Genomic DNA, 19898 nt, shown 5'->3' on the forward strand with positions numbered 1-19898 from the left:
AGCATCTCCACAGAGGAGCCAATCAGCTAGGTGTTGCTGGGGCCACTGTGAGCCAATCATCAGCTGGCAGTCTGAAAGTTTGCTGGAGCCCCTTCGGCTGTGGCTCTCAACATTCTACCACTTATACCTCCCCAAAGGCAAGACTCTCATTTATAGGCTAGACAGTTCTCAAAGAGGGTAGTCCTGTCACTTTGCTCAGGGTTCAGCTGAATATGTAGCAGCATGAACACAGAAATTGCTACATTAGAAGAAAGAAAAAAAAAAAAAAAACCCAAACATCTAAATGTGGGGCTTTGAACTTGAGTCACAAGCACACTTTGCTTTGGCATAACTTGGTTTCTTCCTCTTGGCAGAATCAGACTGAAATGACCTTTAAGTTTATAACCATAGGCTACGTTGAACTTTGCTCCATTATGTATATTCTCTACAATCAGTTTGTGAAGGAGTGACTTTTTTGTTTTGTTTTGTTTTTAATGAGCAGAAACAGCATGTGTTCCGGTGACTTTTCTTGGTGCTGTGGACTGAACTTGGGACTCGAACATACTAAGCACACGCTGTACCACTGAGCTACACCCCTAGTCAGAAGTAGCATTTTTAGGTTTTAGCTTTTGTTCCAAGTCAGCTGGGGTGCTTGAAGGCGAGATCGTGAACAGGCTGTTTTTCCTTAAATAACTGTTCTGTCCTGGAATGCAGCTCACAACCACTGTGCCTTTGTTGAGCAGGAAGCATGATAGCTGAAGGCCAAGGTTGAAGTACCAATTCTTTTCTCTCGATAAGGCAGGGTGTGCTCATTCGTGGATGATACTGAAATAACATTCTAATCACACTTTCACTGTTGTCTTCAAAAACTAAACTGGGAAAGCAAGCTGGGAGCTACCTGTAGAGGGCATGGGCCTGGGAGTTGGGAAGCTTAGGAACAGAACTGGGAATGCAGTGTTGGGAAAGTGAACCCCTCCGTGAACCCTTCCCTGTGCCAAAGGAGGGCCTGGGCTTGACTTCCTAGAGCTCTTCCTGCCCTAGCATTCTGCTCTGTTTATCTGAGTGAAGATGAGCTTCTGCTGCTCTGGCCTTTGAAAAAAGTCTCAGTACATCATTTCTTTTACGTTCCTATTTTGAAATGAACACTATAACATATTGTCAGGCACTACCTTCCCTATATGTATTCCCAGATATAATCCTTATATATAACAATTCTCTGGGGGCAGCTGTCATAATACAACATTTTTAAATAAGCAAACCCAGACATGGAGAGCTTAAGTCACTCACCCAAGTTCACACATAGAAAGGGGTAGAACAGAAACTCAAGTCCCAGACTAACCAGTATATAATGCTTGTTAGAACTGTGTGTGATATTAAAAGAATAATATCAATGTAACAGGGGCTCACTTCATGTCTTGACTGTAGCCCTTGGGGCTTTGGAACTTACATTTTTTTTTTTTCTTTTTCCCAACCTTCTTCTCTCTAACCTTCTCCTTCTTGATCTTCTTCTCCCTGGTCTTCTTTTCCTTAACTTTTCCCCTGATCTTCTTTTCCCTGATCTTCTCCTTCATGATTTCTCCTCCTTAATCTCATTTTCTCTTAATCACCTCTTTAAAAACCACCTGTTCCTGCGGATGGGGAGAATCACAGCCTTTGGGACAGGAGTCCCCTGTGTTTCTCCTTTGCTAGCAAAGTAATAAACCTAGCATTTGGGACAAGGACCAAGCTTTCGGTAACATTAAAGTTCTTTTACAGTATGGAAAGTATAGAGACTTGACTTAGTAATGTAATTTAAAAATGTCCTCCTTAGATACCTCAGTACCTCAGAAATGTGTTCTTTGTTTCTCTGAGGTTTGGAGCTGTGGAAGTAATACCTTTGTAGCTGGGTGCAGCCACCCCATCTGTCCAGTGTGATGGGGCCTAGTCTTGTGTACCTGGCAGGTTTCAATGAGTGCTCCAGGTGTATGCTTAGGAAGTTAGTTACCAAATGCAATTATATGCATGCTTCTTCAGTTTAGGGAGCATCTCATGCATCTTCTCCCTGGACTAATGGTTCTTGAAGTCTAGACCACTAGATACTAAGACCCTTTCAGAGGAGCTGCAAGATGAAGACTGTTTCCATAATAATACCAAACCTCATTTACATTTTCATTGAATTGATGTTTATACTGTGGTGCAAGAGCAATGGTAGGTAAAACTGCTAGAATCTTGGTGTGATGAAGATAGTGACATCAAACTGTTAGCAACAGTAATCATATTCTTCATCACCAAGCACTCTCAGTAAAATAAACAAGTACCTGATTCCCCTAAGAATGTCCTTGGAGCTGGGTGCCGAGGCACATGTCTGTAATCCCAAAGGCTCTAGAGGCTGAGGCAGGATGATCACAAGTTCAAAGCGAGCCTCAGCAATTTAGTGAGACTTTAGGGAACTGAGCGTGATCCTGTCTCAAAATAAAATATGAAAAAGAGCTGGGGATGTGGCTCAGTGGTAGAGCACTCCTGATTTCAATTCCTGGTATGCAAAAAAAAAAAAAAAAAAAAAAAGCCTTCGAGAAGCAATAAAATTTGTACTTGTGTGCCTGAGCTGTAAGTGGGGTCTCACATATTTTTTGAAGAGCACCCATTTTTACTGAAACAGTAAATTTTTTAAAAAAATTTATTTTTTTTGGGCACTGGAGATTTAGCCCAGTGACAGACTATGGCCCTGTGGCAGAAATGTTTTTGACAATTAACAAAGTGAGCTTGTTATTTCAGAGATAAGAGTAAACAGCACTTAATTGTAAATGATAAAATTTTAGGTTTTAAGAAAGACAAAATTATTTGAAAATGTGTATCCAACACTATATAAATTAGAATTTCCTGAGATGGCTGTAATATTTTAATATATATAATGTGATTTTTGTTATTATATAGTCAACCTTTGGAAGATGTGCATACACTGCAGTAGTAGTCATATAGTTCACTGTTGTATCAGCGAACCAATATTTGTTAACAATGTATGATGCTATAAAATTATGGATGAGCAAAGATACAAAGTACAAGTCAGACCAGTGAATTTTAATAGAGTATGAAAAGTTCATTAGTCCAATTTCAGGTTCCGTATAGTTTTTTTTTTTTGTGTGTGTGTGGGGGGGGGGCAGGAGTGTGTGCCAGGGATTGAACTCAGGGGCACTTGACCACTGAGCCACATCCCCAGCCCTATTTTGTATTTTATTTAGAGACAGGGTCTCACTGAGTTTTTTAGCATCTTGCTGTTGCTGAGGCTGGCTTTGAATTCACAATCCTCATGCCTCAATCTCCTGAGTTGCTGGGATTATAGGCATGTGCCATTGCGCCTGGCTTAATTTCAGATTCTCTATAGTACCCATCTTTAAGAAGTTTAAACTATGAAAAAACCTAAAAGTATTAGGACACAATTATCTGAAAAGGCTATTAAAATAGTTCTCCTTTCCCCTTATCTATGAGGCTGGATTTTCTTCATCTGCTTCAATCAAAACAAAGTATCACAATAAATTGTAGAAGCAGATATTAGAATCCACTGTTAAACTAGACATTAAAGATTTCCAAACCTTCTTGGAAAGCTCGGAATGGAACCACCATTTGATCCAGCTATTCCACTACTCGGTCTATTCCCCAAAGACCTAAAAAGAGCACACTATAGGGACACTGCTACATCCATGTTCATAGCAGCACAATTCACAATAGCAAGACTGTGGAACCAACCTAGATGCCCTTCAATAGACGAATGGATTAAAAAAATGTGGCATTTATACACAATGGAGTATTACTCTGCATTAAGAAATGACAAAATCATAGAATTTGGAGGGAAATGGATGGCATTAGAGCAGATTATGCTAAGTGAAGCTAGCCAATCCCTTAAAAACAAATGCCAAATGTCTTCTTTGATATAAGGAGAGTAACTAAGAACAGAGTAGGGACGAAGAGCATGAGAAGAAGATTAACATTAAACAGGGATGAGGGGTGGGAGGGAAAGGGAGAGAGAAGGGAAATTGCATGTAAATGGAAGGAGACCCTCAGGGATATACAAAATTACATACAAGAGGAAGTGAGGGGAAAGGAGGGAAATTATAAGGGGGAGAAATGAATTACAGTAGAGGGGGTAGAGAGAGAAGAGGGGAGGGGAGGGGGGAGGGGGGATAGTAGAGGATAGGAAAGGCACAGAATACAACAGACTCCAGAATGGCAATATGTAAATCAATGGTTGTGCAACTGAAGTGATTCTGCAATCTGTATATGGGGTAAAAATGGGAGCTCATATCCCACTTGAATCAAAGTGTGAAATATGATATATCAAGAACTATGTAATGTTTTGAACAACCTACATTAAAAATTAATTAAAAAAAAATAGATTTCTCTAACCTTCCCCCAATTACATGAGCTGCCTCCTCCACAAAATCTGGATACACCCCTAGCTGGACTGGTGAGTATCACAAGTGTACCTGAGAATTCCAAAGGATATGGCTGTCAAAGAGGTGCTAGGGAGAGGGGAAAGAGAAAGAAGGAACTAGAAAGACCTGATAGGAAGGGAGGCTGACTGGGTTGGCTTTGGGCTAAAACTCAGAGCTTAGTAAGGCCTGAGAAATTGCCCTGTGCCTCAAGCTCTCCTTTCTCTCTCTTCCTGCTTCTGGATTTGTCCACTTGATCTCCTTATGCCCACCCAGGGCCACCACAATGGCACCCTCATGGGTAATGTTGAGTTGCAAGAGATTTGGCTGGTGGCCCAGAGTAAGTAAGTAATCTGGTGACAAGGTTATCATTTTCATTATTTATTTATTTATTTATTTTGGTACTAGCAATTAAACTCAGGGGCACTCCAGCCCTGTTTTGCATTTTATTTAGAGACAAGGTCTCACTGAATTGCTTAGCACCTCACTTTTCTGAGGCTGGCTTTGAGCTCATGGCCTCCTGCCTCAGCCTCCTAAGTTGCTGGGATTATAGGCGTACACCATTACACCCGGCTCATTTCCTCTTTTTTGACTTAAAATATTTGTTATAAACATTTAGTAACCTTTAATAAATTAAGCTCAACAAAGTCGAAAAAAAAAAAAAAAAAAAAAAGATTTCCAAACTTATAAAATTCTACTCCTCTTGCCAATTTATTTGTTGGAAAGTAATTTATAGAAATATATAATTGATGTTTACATATAGTGCTTTCATCAGTTCATTTTATATATATATATATATATATATATATATATATATATATATATAAAAATATATAAATCATATCCTCAGCTTTAATGTCTACTGCAATAATTATTGATGAATACAAACTGTATAAAGCTGTTTGGGGTCCTTATAACATTTTTAAGGACCGGGGGCCTAAAACTACAAAGTTTAAAGTGGCACTATCTAAAACCCTTGCTATGGTCTCAGGCAGGCATTGACATAGGAAGACCTGATAGAGCACTGAAAAGAAGCTTCAGGAAGCTTCCCAAGCTGGCTAGAACTGCATTCTGTCTTAATTCCTACCATAGGTTCTTCAAGTTACCGTGCCATCTTTCACTGTGATGGCAGGGCTTGATGTCATCTCTAGTAAAAGAGGAAACAACAAATATAAAAAGAGTTTTGCGGTGGGCAGGGGAAGATGAGAATATTCATCAAGCAAAAGGACTAAGCAACATTGGGCCAATCCCATGAAGCCTCTTTGCTGCTCCAAATGGGCAAAAATGGGGAATGGGGAAGAAATGTGCTGAAAATGAGAAGGAAATGGTTGAAAAGACTTACTAAAGATTGTATGTTTATTCTTTTAAATCTTCTAGTTTTCCACATTCTAGTTATGGAATTTCTGCATTTGAGATTTTCTGCCATGTTCATCCTTGATGTAACCCTTCTCAAAGAGACTGAGTAATAATGCAAGGAGACATGGGAACTGCCCTAGGCCTTCTCTCACCACTAACCTTTTACTTTTGAAGAATTCACTATGGTTTTATTTATTTTTTTGGCACTGGAGATTTACCCCAGTATTGCTTTACCACTGAGCTACATTCTCAACCCTTTTTAAAAAATTTCAAGACAGAATCTCACTAAGTTGTTTAGGGCCTCACTAAGTTGCTGAAACTGGTGTTTTACTTGCAACCCTCCTGCCTCAGCCACCAGAGCCATGCACCACCACACCCGGCCTGCTATGGTTTTAGAAGTGCTTGGCATTCATCTTCTGCTTCTTATGCGGAATTGCACTGATGTGTAATTTGTACACGATAGCTTCAAATTTGGGACTGTTCAAGCTTAAAATGAACTTAATATCTTTAGAAAAAGTGAAATCATCAAAAACCATCTAAATAAACTAAGTGTCGTCTACATCTTCCTTTCCTGGGAAGGCTATTTGAAAACCAGATAAAGCAACAATAAAATGGATTTTGAGTTCTAACACCAAAGACCAGCTGACGACAGCAGCTGCTGGACTTTTTACAATATGAGGGTTAAAAAAAAAAAAAAAAGCAAAATTATGCAGAAAAATCTTTTTTGATAGGCTCAAACTTGAAGATTATGTCTTTCAAAAGCCACTCGCTTCTTTCTACTGCCACTCCCACAGTCAACTGCCCTGGGAATCCAGCATAATTGGGAAATTCAGAATGTAGGAAACCTATTTTTTATGGATGGCTCAATCTAGAATTTGAAGTCAACATCCCTGAAATCTTATGCAGAGACAAAAGAGATATTCACAACTAGGAAAACACTGTACAAAGTTTAGGAAATTATTAAATCTCATTTTTGTTTTTCTCTGAAGAACTGACTTTAAAACAACTTGAACAGTTTTTGTGTGTGTGTGTGTGTAGTAAATAATAGGTATTTATTTGAAATAAAAAAAAATACTTAAGTACCTGGACTATTGCATTTAATCATGTATTGTAATTGTGTTACTCTACCTTTTTGTATCAGAGACAGATATACAATGAACATTCAGATATCACAGATTGCACACTAGATAGGAATTCTTCAGGCCTTTTACATATCCACCAAAAAAACAGATATTGGATTCTGCAATATAGTACAAAAGTCCACAATCAATCCAGTCTTAGCCAGTATCTTCAATTTACTTCTGTTGCTGTACAAATAATCGGCCATTACTAGGGCTTACAAGTTAATAACAGGACAAAAAATATACATTGCACTGACACAAAAAGTCAGCTGTGTTAATAGTCATGCAACAAGTAACCAAACTTGCTGAAATTAAAAATACTTTCTAAAAACAGTTTTAACAGCATAAATATTTTATACACAGTTCATTTACCAAAACAAAATGTATTTAAATGATACAAAGCAAAAATAAGTTTCTACCAACTTTATACATAAGAAAGTGCAAAATAACTTATCTAGAGTGTTTTGCTATTATCCAGACGGATGGCTGCTATGGGCAGCTATTCTCTTCTTCAAAAAAGCATGACATTACACTTGCACACTACACACAAATGTTAGAGTACATGGACAAATAAGTGGGTGGATGGGAAGGATGGATGAACAAATAAAACTATGAAGATCAGGCAGGAGCCCTGTGAGGTACTTGCAGAGAAAGAATGCAGACCACACAAAGGTGGATGTACACACTGAGAATATGTGTTGGTAAACAAATTTACATAGAACACAGAAGATACCCAGAGAAACAATTAGTTTATGTGCGTGAGTGTACTTGTATGTGTGAGTGATTCTATGATTTCTGCCTCGGAAGCAAAAGGAAAATAAACTAGATTGAACAAAACAGTTGCCCACAGCACCAGCTGCCAGAGGAAATACTATCATGAGGGTTTTGGTTTCCACCTTCTATTATGGAAGTTGTGTTGGAAAGTTTCAAAGTGTTCATCCCATATAACTTTGGACTACATACAGTTATAACCTTTAAGTGACTACACACACACACATTCCTATATTCAAGTCTTTAAGGAACACCTCTGCCATTGGATATGGGGTAAACATGGTCGTGGACAAAAGGAGGGTGCTTCTTTTTTTAAAAAGTGTAGAATAACACTGCTGCAATGCATCCAGAGGGCAGGCAGGCAGCCCGGTACTGTGTGACAGCACAGTTTCTGCAACTGGTGAACATCAGCATTGTTTGCTAGAATGGGAATAAGATGGAGATGGGGAGGGGTGAGGAGTGAGACACAGAAAGGAAAACAGAACACGACTTTTCTTCAAGTGAAATTATTAATGCCAATAATCCTTTTATTAACAAGTGTATCTGAACTTTTAGAAATGGAAGTGTTTTAATCAGATCTGATATGTAATCATAAGTAGACTGTAGGCTCAAACTTAGGTAAATAAAGACTTAAATTTAGTAGCATAAGGCACTAAAGCAGCCTTTCTATTTCTCTTGGAGACCTAGTTATCAGGAAGAACAAATATGTTCTTAAGCTGGTTTCAGCCCATTAGGTACAAGATCACTGTTGTACCAAATGCCTAGTTTTGAATGCATGTACATATATGTGCATTTTAGTGCATAAGTGTGCCTGTTACCAGGGCCTAAAGATGAAAAGTTGGGATAGCCAAAGCCACTGTCCTTTGTATGATGCCTCCATGAGGGTGTGAAGGCCTGTCCTTCCTTTTTGGGGCCATTAATGATTCCACATTTTTCAAATCACAGGGCTTTTAGAATTGTTCATAATATTATTACTAAGTATCTGAAAATGTTAAAATCTAGAGTAATTGTTTCATTTGATTTTATATATATATATTTATATTTATGTACATAACACACATTTAAAAAAATCCCACCACCAAAGCCTTTCTTTTCTGTAAACTAAACTTATCTCTTAAGCCCCGCCAGCTTTAACCCCCCCTGGATTTGTGTGTTCTGTATCCAACTAGTAGAACAAATTAAATAACTAAATATTAAAATACTGTAATTATATTCATAGCAAAAACAAAAAAATAGACATTGATACAGTATAAATCTCACCATTTTCAGGTAGATGGCATTAAATGGTAAAGGTTAATTTTAAGCAGTTCTGACATGATCCAGTTTTACACAGGTTTAAATTTTAATTCTGTACACTTTTTTTAACCTTTTTTTTTTTTTGAAAATATGTTATAGTAGAACATTAGTATCACCAAAGACACATACTTATTATGTTCTATGCAAGAAAGCTAATTTGGGGTCACATGCAAATATATTCCATTAATTGAGGCAGGGCTGCTTCCTGCACTACATCAGTCACCTGACCACCTTTATGCAACACTAAGAATATATGCCTTGACCAAACAGCAGTCCACACACAAGTTTAAGGGGCCTTGTTACATAAGAGCAACACTGAGGTGGTGCATAGCCAGGTACAAGACACCCTAATATTTCCAGGTTATCTCACGGCTGGACTTCTATTCTCCCACACTGTTTCCTAAAGAAGGTCCACATTATTTTGGTTATTAGCCTAGTTTAAGTGGAGATACTGTGGGCAACTTGAAAGAAATGACATCAGGCACACAGGCTGGGTTTGAAAAGAAAAGAAAAAAACCACAGATAATGTCTTTGAGAATTTAAAAAAAAACATTTATAATCAGTTGGTAAGTGAGAGATGTTAGACAAACCATAAGTAGTTCTTTGCGTTAGTGGTTTAGTTTGAAGTCTCATGTTACAGGCAGTTAGGTCCTTATTTAGAAAAAAAGGCCTTTATACCTATTTACAATATACACAGTTACTTGCAAAGGAGTCAGATTTACAACCATTTTCTAAAAGCCTTTTTTGTTTTTGTTGGTTTTTCCAAATAAGGATGGATAGCTCTATAAAAATGAGATGCAAGAAAAGACAGTTATTAAGTGAGGATTTTTCTCTTGGAGACAGCTACTGTTATCAGGGAGAACTGGATATTGAAAATGTTGTTCCTAGGAACCACCTCGTATTCTTCTTGCGCCGTCCACCTGAATAGTGTCTGCCCCGGTACTGTACTCTACACCCGTTTATTCAATGATCCCTTTGAATTCAACACTTCAACCATGTGGTATGAAGAGATGTGTAAACGGAGACTGTTTCTGATGCCTTCCGAGCTGTGACAGGGGAATCTGAGAGGGGTCTGTGGTCTCTAATCAGCTTTTCAATCTTCAACAATTTCGAGGCCCATCTTCTGAACCCCTCTCATGCTGTAAGTTATAATAACAGTTTTGACAAACACGCACCGGGGATGAGATTTTCAAGCGTTTGATTTCTGACTGAAATCGACTGCACCTAAAAGGAAAGAAAAAAAAATCAATTAGTTATAGGTTCTCTCTGTATGATCATTGGGCCAGGGACAGTGATTTAAAAACTGAATGAAAGGCTTGTAGGTCGAGGCCAAGGTGCATGCAATGCCAGGAGAATGCCCAAAGCCATAATATTGTCTGATCTTGTGGCTGACCAGGAACCAGAAGAGATGATGCATTATTTGTTTCAGCCTATGAAAAAATATATTATACCAGGAAAGGCATTTCTTTGATTTTAGAGAATTAGAAAACAGAAAACAAAAAACAGAATTAAGATTTTCCAAATTAATGAAACCCAAGGATCTAAAGAACTCAGTGTGAGGCTGTCTGCTTGGTTCTCCAGGCCTGTGCTCTTGGGCGGTATGTTGATGTCTTTACACAGAAGGGAAGTTTTTCCCCTTGGAAATTAGAAGACTAATTGTCCATTTTATTTTTATCTGTTTTTAGCAATGCATATCAATTGTACATATTAATGACAGTCACTGTGGTATTTCCATACGTGCATAAGTGAGTGTTGAGTATATCCATCTACCATTCCTTCACTTGCCCCCAACCTCCCACTCCTCGCCACCCTTCCTATTCCCAGTTCCTAGTAGTCACTCTTTCAGGTCAGCTTTTTAAATTTTTTTTTGTTTGCTTTAGTTTTCATGTGAGAAAGAACATGATACTTGCCTTTCTGTGTTGAGTTTTTTTCACTTAACATGATAATCTTCAGTTCTATCCATTTTGCTATAAATGACACAATTTCATTTTTCTTTATTGCTGAATTGTGCATATATATGTTTTCTGTATTCATTTTGTATTCATCTGTAGACAGGCACTTAAGCTGATTCCATATCTTAGCTTTTACGAATAGTGCCTCTATAAAGAGGGGTATCCAAATCTCTTTTGTATGCTCACTTCATGTCCTTTGGATGTCTATACAGGAATAGGACAGCTTGATCGTTTGGTGGCCCTATTTTTAGTTTTTTGAGGAACCTCCACACTGTTTTCCAGGCTATGATAATTTACATTCCCACCAACAATGTACAAAAGTTCTTTATCTCTTCATTCTCTCAGTATTATTTATTTATTTATTTTTTATGTGGTGCTGGGGATTGAACCCAGTGCCTCACGTGTGCTAGGCAAGTTGTGGCACCACTGAGCCACAACCCCAGCCCTAATGAGCATTTTTTCATACATTTGTTGGCTGTTGCTAGCTTTCAGGATTTCTTTCTTGGCAAATTTATTATTGGTGTATAAGAAAGCTACTGATTTTTGTATGTTAATTTTGTATTTTGCAACTTCATTAAATATCAGTTCTAACACCTGAAAAAGGTGATAATTTGATTTTCTCCTTTCCTATTTATGTGACTTTTCTTTCTTTTGTTTAGTGTCTCTGGCTAAAATTTCTAGTAAAACATTGAATGAGTGTGAGAATAAATACCTTGTCTTTTTCCTGATCTTAAAGGAAATACATTCAGTTTTTCCCTATTTAGCATGATGATGGTGGAATTTCTCAAATACAGAGACTTTACTGAATTATATTTCTATACCTGATTTGTTCAGGGCTTTTATCATGAAGGGCTATTCAACTTTATCAAATGTTTTTCTACATCTATTAAGATGATTATATGATTTTATTCTTTTTTTCTGTTTTTGTGATATATTATAGTTATTGATTTGTGCATGTTAAACTATCCTTGAAACCCTGAAATAAAACCAACTTGATTGTGGGATATGAATTTTCAAAAATGTGCTGTTGAATTTGCTTTGCTAGTATTTTTCTGAATATTTCTATCTACATCTATGTTCATCAGGGATATTGGTTTATAGTTTTCTTTTTTGTTGTTATACCTTGTCAGATTTTGGTAATAGGAAAACACTGCTCATGTCTGTTGAGGTTCTGTGACTCCTTTACATGGATGTCCAACTCTTCCAACATTAGGGAAGTTTTCTATTAGTATTTCAATTGAGTAGGCTTTTTAAAATCTCTATTTCCTCCCCTTCAGATGTACCAGTGATGCTGACGTTCGACCATTTAGTGGTGTCCCAAAGATCCCGAATACTCTTTTCATTGTCATTTTTTTCCTGTCTGAATATGACCTGTCTTCAACTTACAATATTCCTTCTTCCGCTTGATCTGTTGTTGAGACTTTCAACTGAATGTTTTTACTCATTAAGCTCATTTCCAAGATGTTTGGTTCTTTAAAACCTCTTTTTGCTGTATTTCTCATTCATCCTTGCACTGTTACCTTCTGAGTTCATCTGTTTATCTGTATTCTCCTGGATCTCATAGAGCTTTTAAAAATAATTCTTTTGAATTCATCATCAGACACTGCATCCATTTTGATATCTTTGGAATCTGTTGCTAGAGTGTTATCATCTTTTGGAGGTCTCATATCACCTTATTTCTTCATATTCCTTATGTTCCTATGTTGAGATCTGCACAGTTGAGATCTACTACTTTTATGGTATGGTCTTCTTAGTAAATGGCTTTCTGCTGAATATAAGTCTTGGGGTATTGGTTTGGTAGGCAATATTGAGTTTATTTCTAGCTTCACTCTATAGTATAATAGCCCTATAGCTCCTATAGCTGTAATTAGTGAGTTGGGGCACAGTGTGTACCATATCAGAGTAAGAGAGTATGACCTGCTGTCTCTGCAGGTCATACAAAGATAGGGATACTCCATCAGTTCAAGTATGGGTGGTGTAGACAGTAGTGTGTAGGATGCATTCCTAAATAGGTGTGATGATTCCTATGTGTTGATGGGGGTTTCTCAGGCACTTTAAAAAGTTTATTTTTTAATTTATTCAGCTTTATTTTGCATTTTATTTAGAGACAAAGTCTCACTGAGTTGCTCAGCACCTCGCTGTTGCTGAAGCTAGCTTTGAACTCAAGATCCTCCTATCTTAGCCTCCCAAGCCACTAGGATTACAGGCATGTGCTACCATGCCCGGCTTTTTTGATATTCAGGATTTAACACAGGGGTGCTCAACCATTAAGCTACATCCCCAGCCCTTTATAGATTTTGAGACAAGTATCTTACCTAAAGTGCCTAGGCCAGCCTCAAACTTGGTATCCTTCTACCTTAGTCTCCCAGGTGCTGGGAAACAAACACCATGCCCAGTAGTTCTCAGATATTCTTGATGTTGGCTCTGGTATTTGTAAGGGTCTCCAGCAGCAGCTGTACCACAGTGGTTAGGAGCCTCCCACTGAAGACACAGGTGAGAGCCCAGAGGCTTTGTGGGGAGAGGTGGAGCTAGAATCACAACACTCCTCTATGGCACTCACACCCAGTTCTGTTGTCATGCATCAGACAAGGTATTGTGGTGACTGATTGTGGTGACTCATACAAGTGGGGCATACCAGGTGTTGTGTTCCTCCTTGCTGCTACTGTGGTCATGCTTTACTCTGAAGTGAGACCTCACGTGCTCCTGCCATAGCCATGTGTATCTGGGAACAGGGTGATAGCTGAGTTTTTCTCCCAATTTTTCCAACTATAGTGCCTGCTCAAGCATCAGTGGGTTACAGCTGAAGTTGGGCAAAACTCTTCTCAGCTGAAGTGCTTGCTGGAGCAAGCGAAAATGGAACATGGCCAGTGCTGGGCAAAGTTTCTCTCCAACATTCTTAGGCTACATGCACCAGAAGCAGGGTGACAGCTGGAGCATGGCTTGCTCAAGATCTCATCAGACTCCTGTGGGAGGGGGAGCAGCGGAATCAGAGTTCTTTCTCTATCTTGTTAGTATCAAGTGCCCATTCAGGGCACTGGGAGGAGCGATGGCTGGAATCATGTGGGCAACTGATTTCATCCTGGCAGTCCTATAAAACCATGCACATCTATCTGACCACACCCCTGGTCTTGGAAGAAACATCCCTAACACAACCCGCCCCAGTTCTTGAAGATGGCACCCTTTGTGTTGCAACACCTGTTCCTTATAGTGTAGTGCTCTCAGCAGGTTTGTTTCAGATTCACTCTACTCAGCCAAGTTTAGTTTGTGAGGCAACTACTTGCTGAACCAGTGCAGTGAAATATTTGTAGAGGTCCAGAGAAAGGAATATGTATGTATTTCTGACCCTAGAGCAGTCCAAATTCAGATGACAAATAAATAGGTCCCTTATTCAGATGACTCCTGGCTATAGTATGTTAAGGTTCACTGGGAGATATAGTGAATTCTTTTTATGAAAATCAAGCTACTGTGCAGATCTCAGATTTCTTATATATTTAGAAAAGACTGTGCAATTTTATAATACCTAAGATTGCCAGCATCTGCACTTCAAGTTTACCAGGATTCCCTCTTTCATCATTACCTCTGTAGAGGGGAGACTCCTCCCTGCTGCTATGGAGCTGGGGTGGCAGGTGCTGGGAGATTCTGTTTCTCTTACTATATTGTCCCAGGTCTCTGGATGTTAATGAAGCTTCTGTTTTTTCTTCTGTTGATTTTCAGTGATCTCTTAGGGACACTCACCTCAACATGCAGGCATATACCTATTGCTTTGGTTCTTCCTTTTGGAGAAGGAAGAGGCAGAAGAGGAGGAGGTGAGTAGCTAATAACCTTTTTTCAGCCATTGTGCCCATTTTAAAAGACACTTTGGTCCCTAAACAAGTTCCTTGACTTAAAACATTTTGATAGATTTACTCTCAAATCATTTTTCTTTTCTTTTCTTTTCTTTTTTGATTGGTGGTACTGGGGATTGAACTCAGGGCCTCATGCACATTAGGTAATCACTCCACCACTGAGTTACACTCCCAGCACCATAATCATTTCTTAGAAATAGGTAGTTTGGCTTTTCTTGTCTGGTCCAAATGTTCTCATTTTCTATTTAGGTAGACAGAATTCCTTTAAGTAGACAATACTTAAGATATGTTCATAACCTTAAAAAAGTATTCAGAGCTGCTATTCCTGGAATAAAGCAGGATATGATACTGTATGTGGCATTAAATCACTTTAAGTTTGAATTTTTGCAGAATTGAAAATGGAGATTTATATTGATCTCCATTGATCTAAGTGCTCAGAGTATAAATTAAATGCTCCAGGCTTAAGGGCTTTTAGGGAGTTTCTGGATTCTATGGAAACTCTCAGGAATGTCGACAGGTGTCAGCAGCTGAAGGGCATGAAGACTACGGGCAGGCTGTGCCCTCCTGGACAGCTTCTTGCTTTGGCTGCTTCACCACAACCAGTCCCTGTTTGGTCAATGATCCCCAGACAGTTCCATCTAACACTTAATAGGAATGGATAATTTAAAGAGTTACCTATTTTTAGACAATATTATGAAATTAAACACTACAAAGAACAGATGTATACCAGAATACATATGGGGGTGTTATCAGTAATTCCTAGGTTACTAGGTTTGTAGAGTAGGCCTATCATAGCACAGAGCCACACAACAGGATCCTCTGCCAATCTCAGATAGTTTCTATCAGGAATGCTGGAGCAACATTTTGGAGACATCATCTCAAATCAGACTGCATAAGAGAAAAGGTTTAAGGAAAAAAATAAAAAATTATGATACATTTTATGGAATATCTATAGTGCTAGACTTGTACCTGGTGCTTTCCAACACTTAAACATGCATGAGCTCATTCAATTCTCTCAGCATCTCTATGAGGGGAGGGTCACTGTGGAAATATTTTACAGATGAAGAAACAAGCTCAGAGAGGTTCAGCAACTTGCCTGAGGTCAGGGCAGCCCAGTGAGCATTTGATCAAAGTCAACTGAAAGGCCATGCCCTTACCAACGAGCCAGTGCTCCCTATACAACCTCCACAACTGCTTCAAAAAAGATTCTTCAATATGGGATAATGTGTTTTCGGTGAAAAAGTTGCTGGAGTAAGGCAGTGTAAACATGAAAGTACATTGTTACCTGGCAGGGAACATGGGGGACATCAGTGTACAACAGAGAAAATGTCCAGATCCAAGGCTGCAGCACAGCCAACTCTTCTTATGGGGCAAAAAAACAAAGCAAAACAAAACAAAACTCCCTGGCTCATGTCACACCCCAAATGCGAAAATTGTAAAAGCTTTAAATCTTTTTCTTTTGTTTGTTTTTGCAGTACTGGAAAGTGAAGCCCAGTTACATCCCCAACCCTTTTTATTTTTTATTTTGAGACAGAATCTCTTTTAAATTATTGAGGCTGGCCTCAAACTTGCCACCCTTCTCTCAGTCTCATTGGGGTTATAGCCACCAGCATGCCTGTTAACTTCAAACCCATTAAAAGAAAATAAAGTTATCTTTATGATCTCAGGACACAGAAATATGAAGATATAAAAATTAAAATATCATACAGAATAATAAATACAATCACATCAAAATTAAAACCTTGTATAACAAAAAAAATCATACATGGAGTTAAAATACAAGACATAGATGGCAGAAGATATGTTCATGATATATAAAAGGAGTGGAGCCCAAAGTATACAAAAAATTCCTCAAGGAAAACAAACAAACAAACAAACAAAAAAGAAAACAGAAGAGACAACTGAACCTGGAAGGAAATCAGGCAGTTAGCCAAGAGGAACACCAAATGTCAACAGACAGGATGTCCATCCTCGCCAGCATTGCAAATTAAAATGACAAAGCCTACTTCCTTACCTATCAGATTGGCAAAAGGAGAAAGGTTTGGCAATAGTGAGCATGACTAAGAATTTGGAAAACTTTCACATTTTGTTAGAAGCAGTATAAACTAGCACTACTGTTTTGGAGAGTAATTTGCCAAGAGCAAGTTAAGCCCAAGACAAAGTCTGGGTTCTGCCAACTCCATTCCTTCTCTAGAGGAGATGCAGCCTGTGCATTAGAAGGACACTTTACAAGGACACACTCTGTGGCATTATTTGTAGTATGTGCAAAATGGAAAAAAAACCCAAATCCTTCAGAGGCCATCAAAAGGGAAGTAAGTTTTCATACAATCATAAAAATGAAATACCTGGCAGCAAAGTGAATACTTCAGTATAATAGTTGTATGTGCAAATGAATTTTTTAAAAATTAAGTAAAAAAGTTACACAAGGCTACAGACAACATGCAATAGAAGGCTGAGAAAAGAATTTTATGTAACAAAGTTTATAGAAGTAACAGTTGCTCATGAAAGTAAAAACATGGGGAGCAGAAGGGGTATTAATGGGAAGGGGAAGAGAAGACCTGAAGTCTACTTATACCATTTCTATGCACCTGCATTGCACACACCTAAGCAAACATGAAACGTCAGCATATCTGCATTCAAAGTCACAGGTGACCAGGCGTTTTAATGACTATTTCTGTACTTTTTATGATAGGAATATTTCATAATTATAGTAATAGAAAAAAACACTGTTTATACTAGCAGAGTATAATGCAGTAGGCACAGCAGAACAATTGGAACTTGTACTCAGGGCATAACAAATGGACTTAGAGTGTAATCCATAGCATTCAAAAAGCACATGTCTCATCTTACTTCTGGCAGAAGAGCTGTCCACAGTTCCTGCAATGGTGTCGTCTTTCTGTGAGAGAAAACCGCACAGAGCAGTTGGAGCAGCTGTCACTGCCTTCGTCCTTCACCCAATGGTCAGCAGCAGAGCGGCCTGGCTGGTCACTCACAGACCAGCTGAAGACTCGGCCTCGACTATCACCAACGAGGATCCTGCTGTGGTCCCTGTAGGAGACACAAGAAGGCCTCTGGTCTAGTGTTGGGGTGTATTTTGGGGTGGGAGCGGTGAGGGTCATGAGGGACCCCTGAATTCCCTCAGGAAAAACATGTCGGAAGAGACAGAAATAGTACTGAGCCCGAATTTACTTTTCCATTACTTTCTTTGAACTGAACCTTGCTGTATTTTGAAGAACACAGAGGGTGATGTTTTATAAAACCCAAATTAAATTAAATCCACACACAGGCAAGTTTCCTTTACAGAGGATGAGTATGAAATCTGTTCTCCTCAAGGCTGAAACATGTGTACCCTGGCTATGCAAGAAACTTGGAGGAAGTAGGGTAGAAGACGGATACTTACTTGGAGATGCCAAGTGCGGTGACTTCAGCTGGGTGTGTGTTGTCCCTTCGAATGAAGGCTGTGTGCATAGTGAACTTATGCCTGAATACCAGCTGCCGTTCCCACCGGTACCCTGGAGTGGGGAGAAGTGAAGAACACGACACACCAAACTGAGAAGTGATACACTTATACCTGGTGGCCTGAAGAGGTAGGGTGCCTCAATATAAGCTCAAGTAGCCTTTCCAGTTCCAGCCATGGCCTCCCTGAATGCAGGGAAAGCCTGTGGGTCAGGTCAGAAAGTGTCTCATTCCAAACAAGAAACTGAAGAGAAGGAGAAAATCTTGCAATGCATGATTTTGAAAACCTTGCCTCTAGGTAAAGCTTCCTGCTAATGTAGCTTTATCTATTTTTTAAAAAATATTTTTTTTAGTCATACATGGACACATATCTTTATTTTGTTCATTTATTTTTACGTGGAACCCACTGCCTCACATGTGCAAGGTAAGCACTGTGCCACTGAGCCACAACCCCAACCCCAGCTTTATCTATTTATTTGTAACTAATACTAGATTCTTTTCTTTTCTTTTTTTAAATTTTTATTGTTGGTTGTTCAAAACATTACATAGTTCTTGACATATCATATTTCACACTTTGATTCAAGTGGGTTATGAAATCCCATTTTTACCCATATAAAGATTGCAGCATCACATCGGTTACACATCCACTGATTTACATATTGCTATACTAGTGTCTGTTGTATTCTGCTGCCTTTCCTATCCTCTATTATCCCCCTCCCCTCCCCTCCCCTCTTCTCTCTCTACCCCATCTACTGTGGTTCATTTCTCCCCTTTTTTTTTTTTCCCCTTTCCCCTCACTTCCTCTTGTAATACTTGATTATTTTCATAAGCTTTCATAATTTCTGAATGAATGAAGTTTTTGGCATTTAAAAAATGCCTAGCAGGTCAGATTCTCTAAATCCATTTCACACATGAAGAACTATAAGAATCCTTTTTCTGTGGGTAGCCCAGGTCACAGAACACCTCAGAGATGAAGCCCAGGGAGGCCTTACTTGGTCAACTAACCCTCACACAGTAAGCAAGAAACAGATAACAAACTTCAAGTTACCAGGTTTCAATCTGTTGTAATTTCGTGCTTCCATGGGATTGGGATGCGGGTGGCTAATGGGGCCCTGTACATGGGTTCTGGTCTGGCCCTCTGAATAGTTGACAAAGATGAAGCCATCTTTCTCATCTAGACTGAGCTGGTCGGACCAGCGCCTGGAGTCATCAGAGCCACTGTCATTGCACCAGGTGGCTGTAGCTCTGCAGGAGGCTGCCCGAGGTCTGTGGCTGGTGCTGCTGGGCTGGCTAGGAGTGTCCTTAGGTTCCTGGCTGATGCTCTGCTCATCTGCTTCTGAATCACTGCTGTCCTCATCTTGAACTTCCTGCCCTGGGTAAAGCATTGGGAGAATTAGAAAATGCAGATACGTCACAATTAGACCCAGCTTTGTTCCACTGATCTTTTTTCCTATCATTTATAAGACTCAGAGACATAATATTTTAAGCTAAGTATAACCAAAGGGAAAAAAAAAAAACCACCCAGACTTAGCAAGATTTCGGATAGCAACAATGGGTAGAATTTCTGAAAAGTTTCAGAGTTCTCTGGCCTTAGTTTGGCATTTAGTCATTCACAGTCTGACCAAAACCTCACACTCCCAACCCCAGTCCAGAGAGATGTGCCATTCAGGTGTTTTTCACACAGCTCTACCCCTCCTCATGGCTGGGTTTGCCCGC

At 39.1% G+C, this 19898-nt stretch overlaps 1 protein-coding gene and 1 long non-coding RNA gene across 7 annotated transcripts in view; one reads left to right on the top strand and one right to left on the bottom strand.

Annotated features, from left to right (window-relative positions):
* The window catches only part of LOC143406462 (uncharacterized), a 40003-nt gene that overhangs the window by 12424 nt on the left and 7681 nt on the right, over nt 1-19898 (top strand). Inside the window, exon 2 of the long non-coding RNA XR_013092195.2 lies at nt 14596-14687. This is a non-coding gene — a long non-coding RNA (uncharacterized LOC143406462). The remainder of the gene's footprint in view (nt 1-14595; nt 14688-19898) is intronic.
* Wdfy3 (WD repeat and FYVE domain containing 3) overlaps nt 6833-19898 on the bottom strand; it is a 260148-nt gene continuing 247082 nt past the window's right edge. For all 6 annotated transcript variants that reach the window (XM_076865184.2, XM_076865186.2, XM_076865188.2 and 3 more), the window contains 4 exons: nt 19231-19554; nt 18127-18238; nt 17577-17774; nt 6833-10153 (listed from right to left, as the gene is read on the bottom strand). In XM_076865184.2, the coding sequence (XP_076721299.2) occupies nt 10030-10153; nt 17577-17774; nt 18127-18238; nt 19231-19554 (758 nt within the window). In that variant the 3' untranslated portion in view covers nt 6833-10029. The remainder of the gene's footprint in view (nt 10154-17576; nt 17775-18126; nt 18239-19230; nt 19555-19898) is intronic.

The sequence above is a fragment of the Callospermophilus lateralis genome, chromosome 8 (assembly GCF_048772815.1).
Source record: "Callospermophilus lateralis isolate mCalLat2 chromosome 8, mCalLat2.hap1, whole genome shotgun sequence".
NCBI lineage: Eukaryota > Metazoa > Chordata > Mammalia > Rodentia > Sciuridae > Callospermophilus > Callospermophilus lateralis.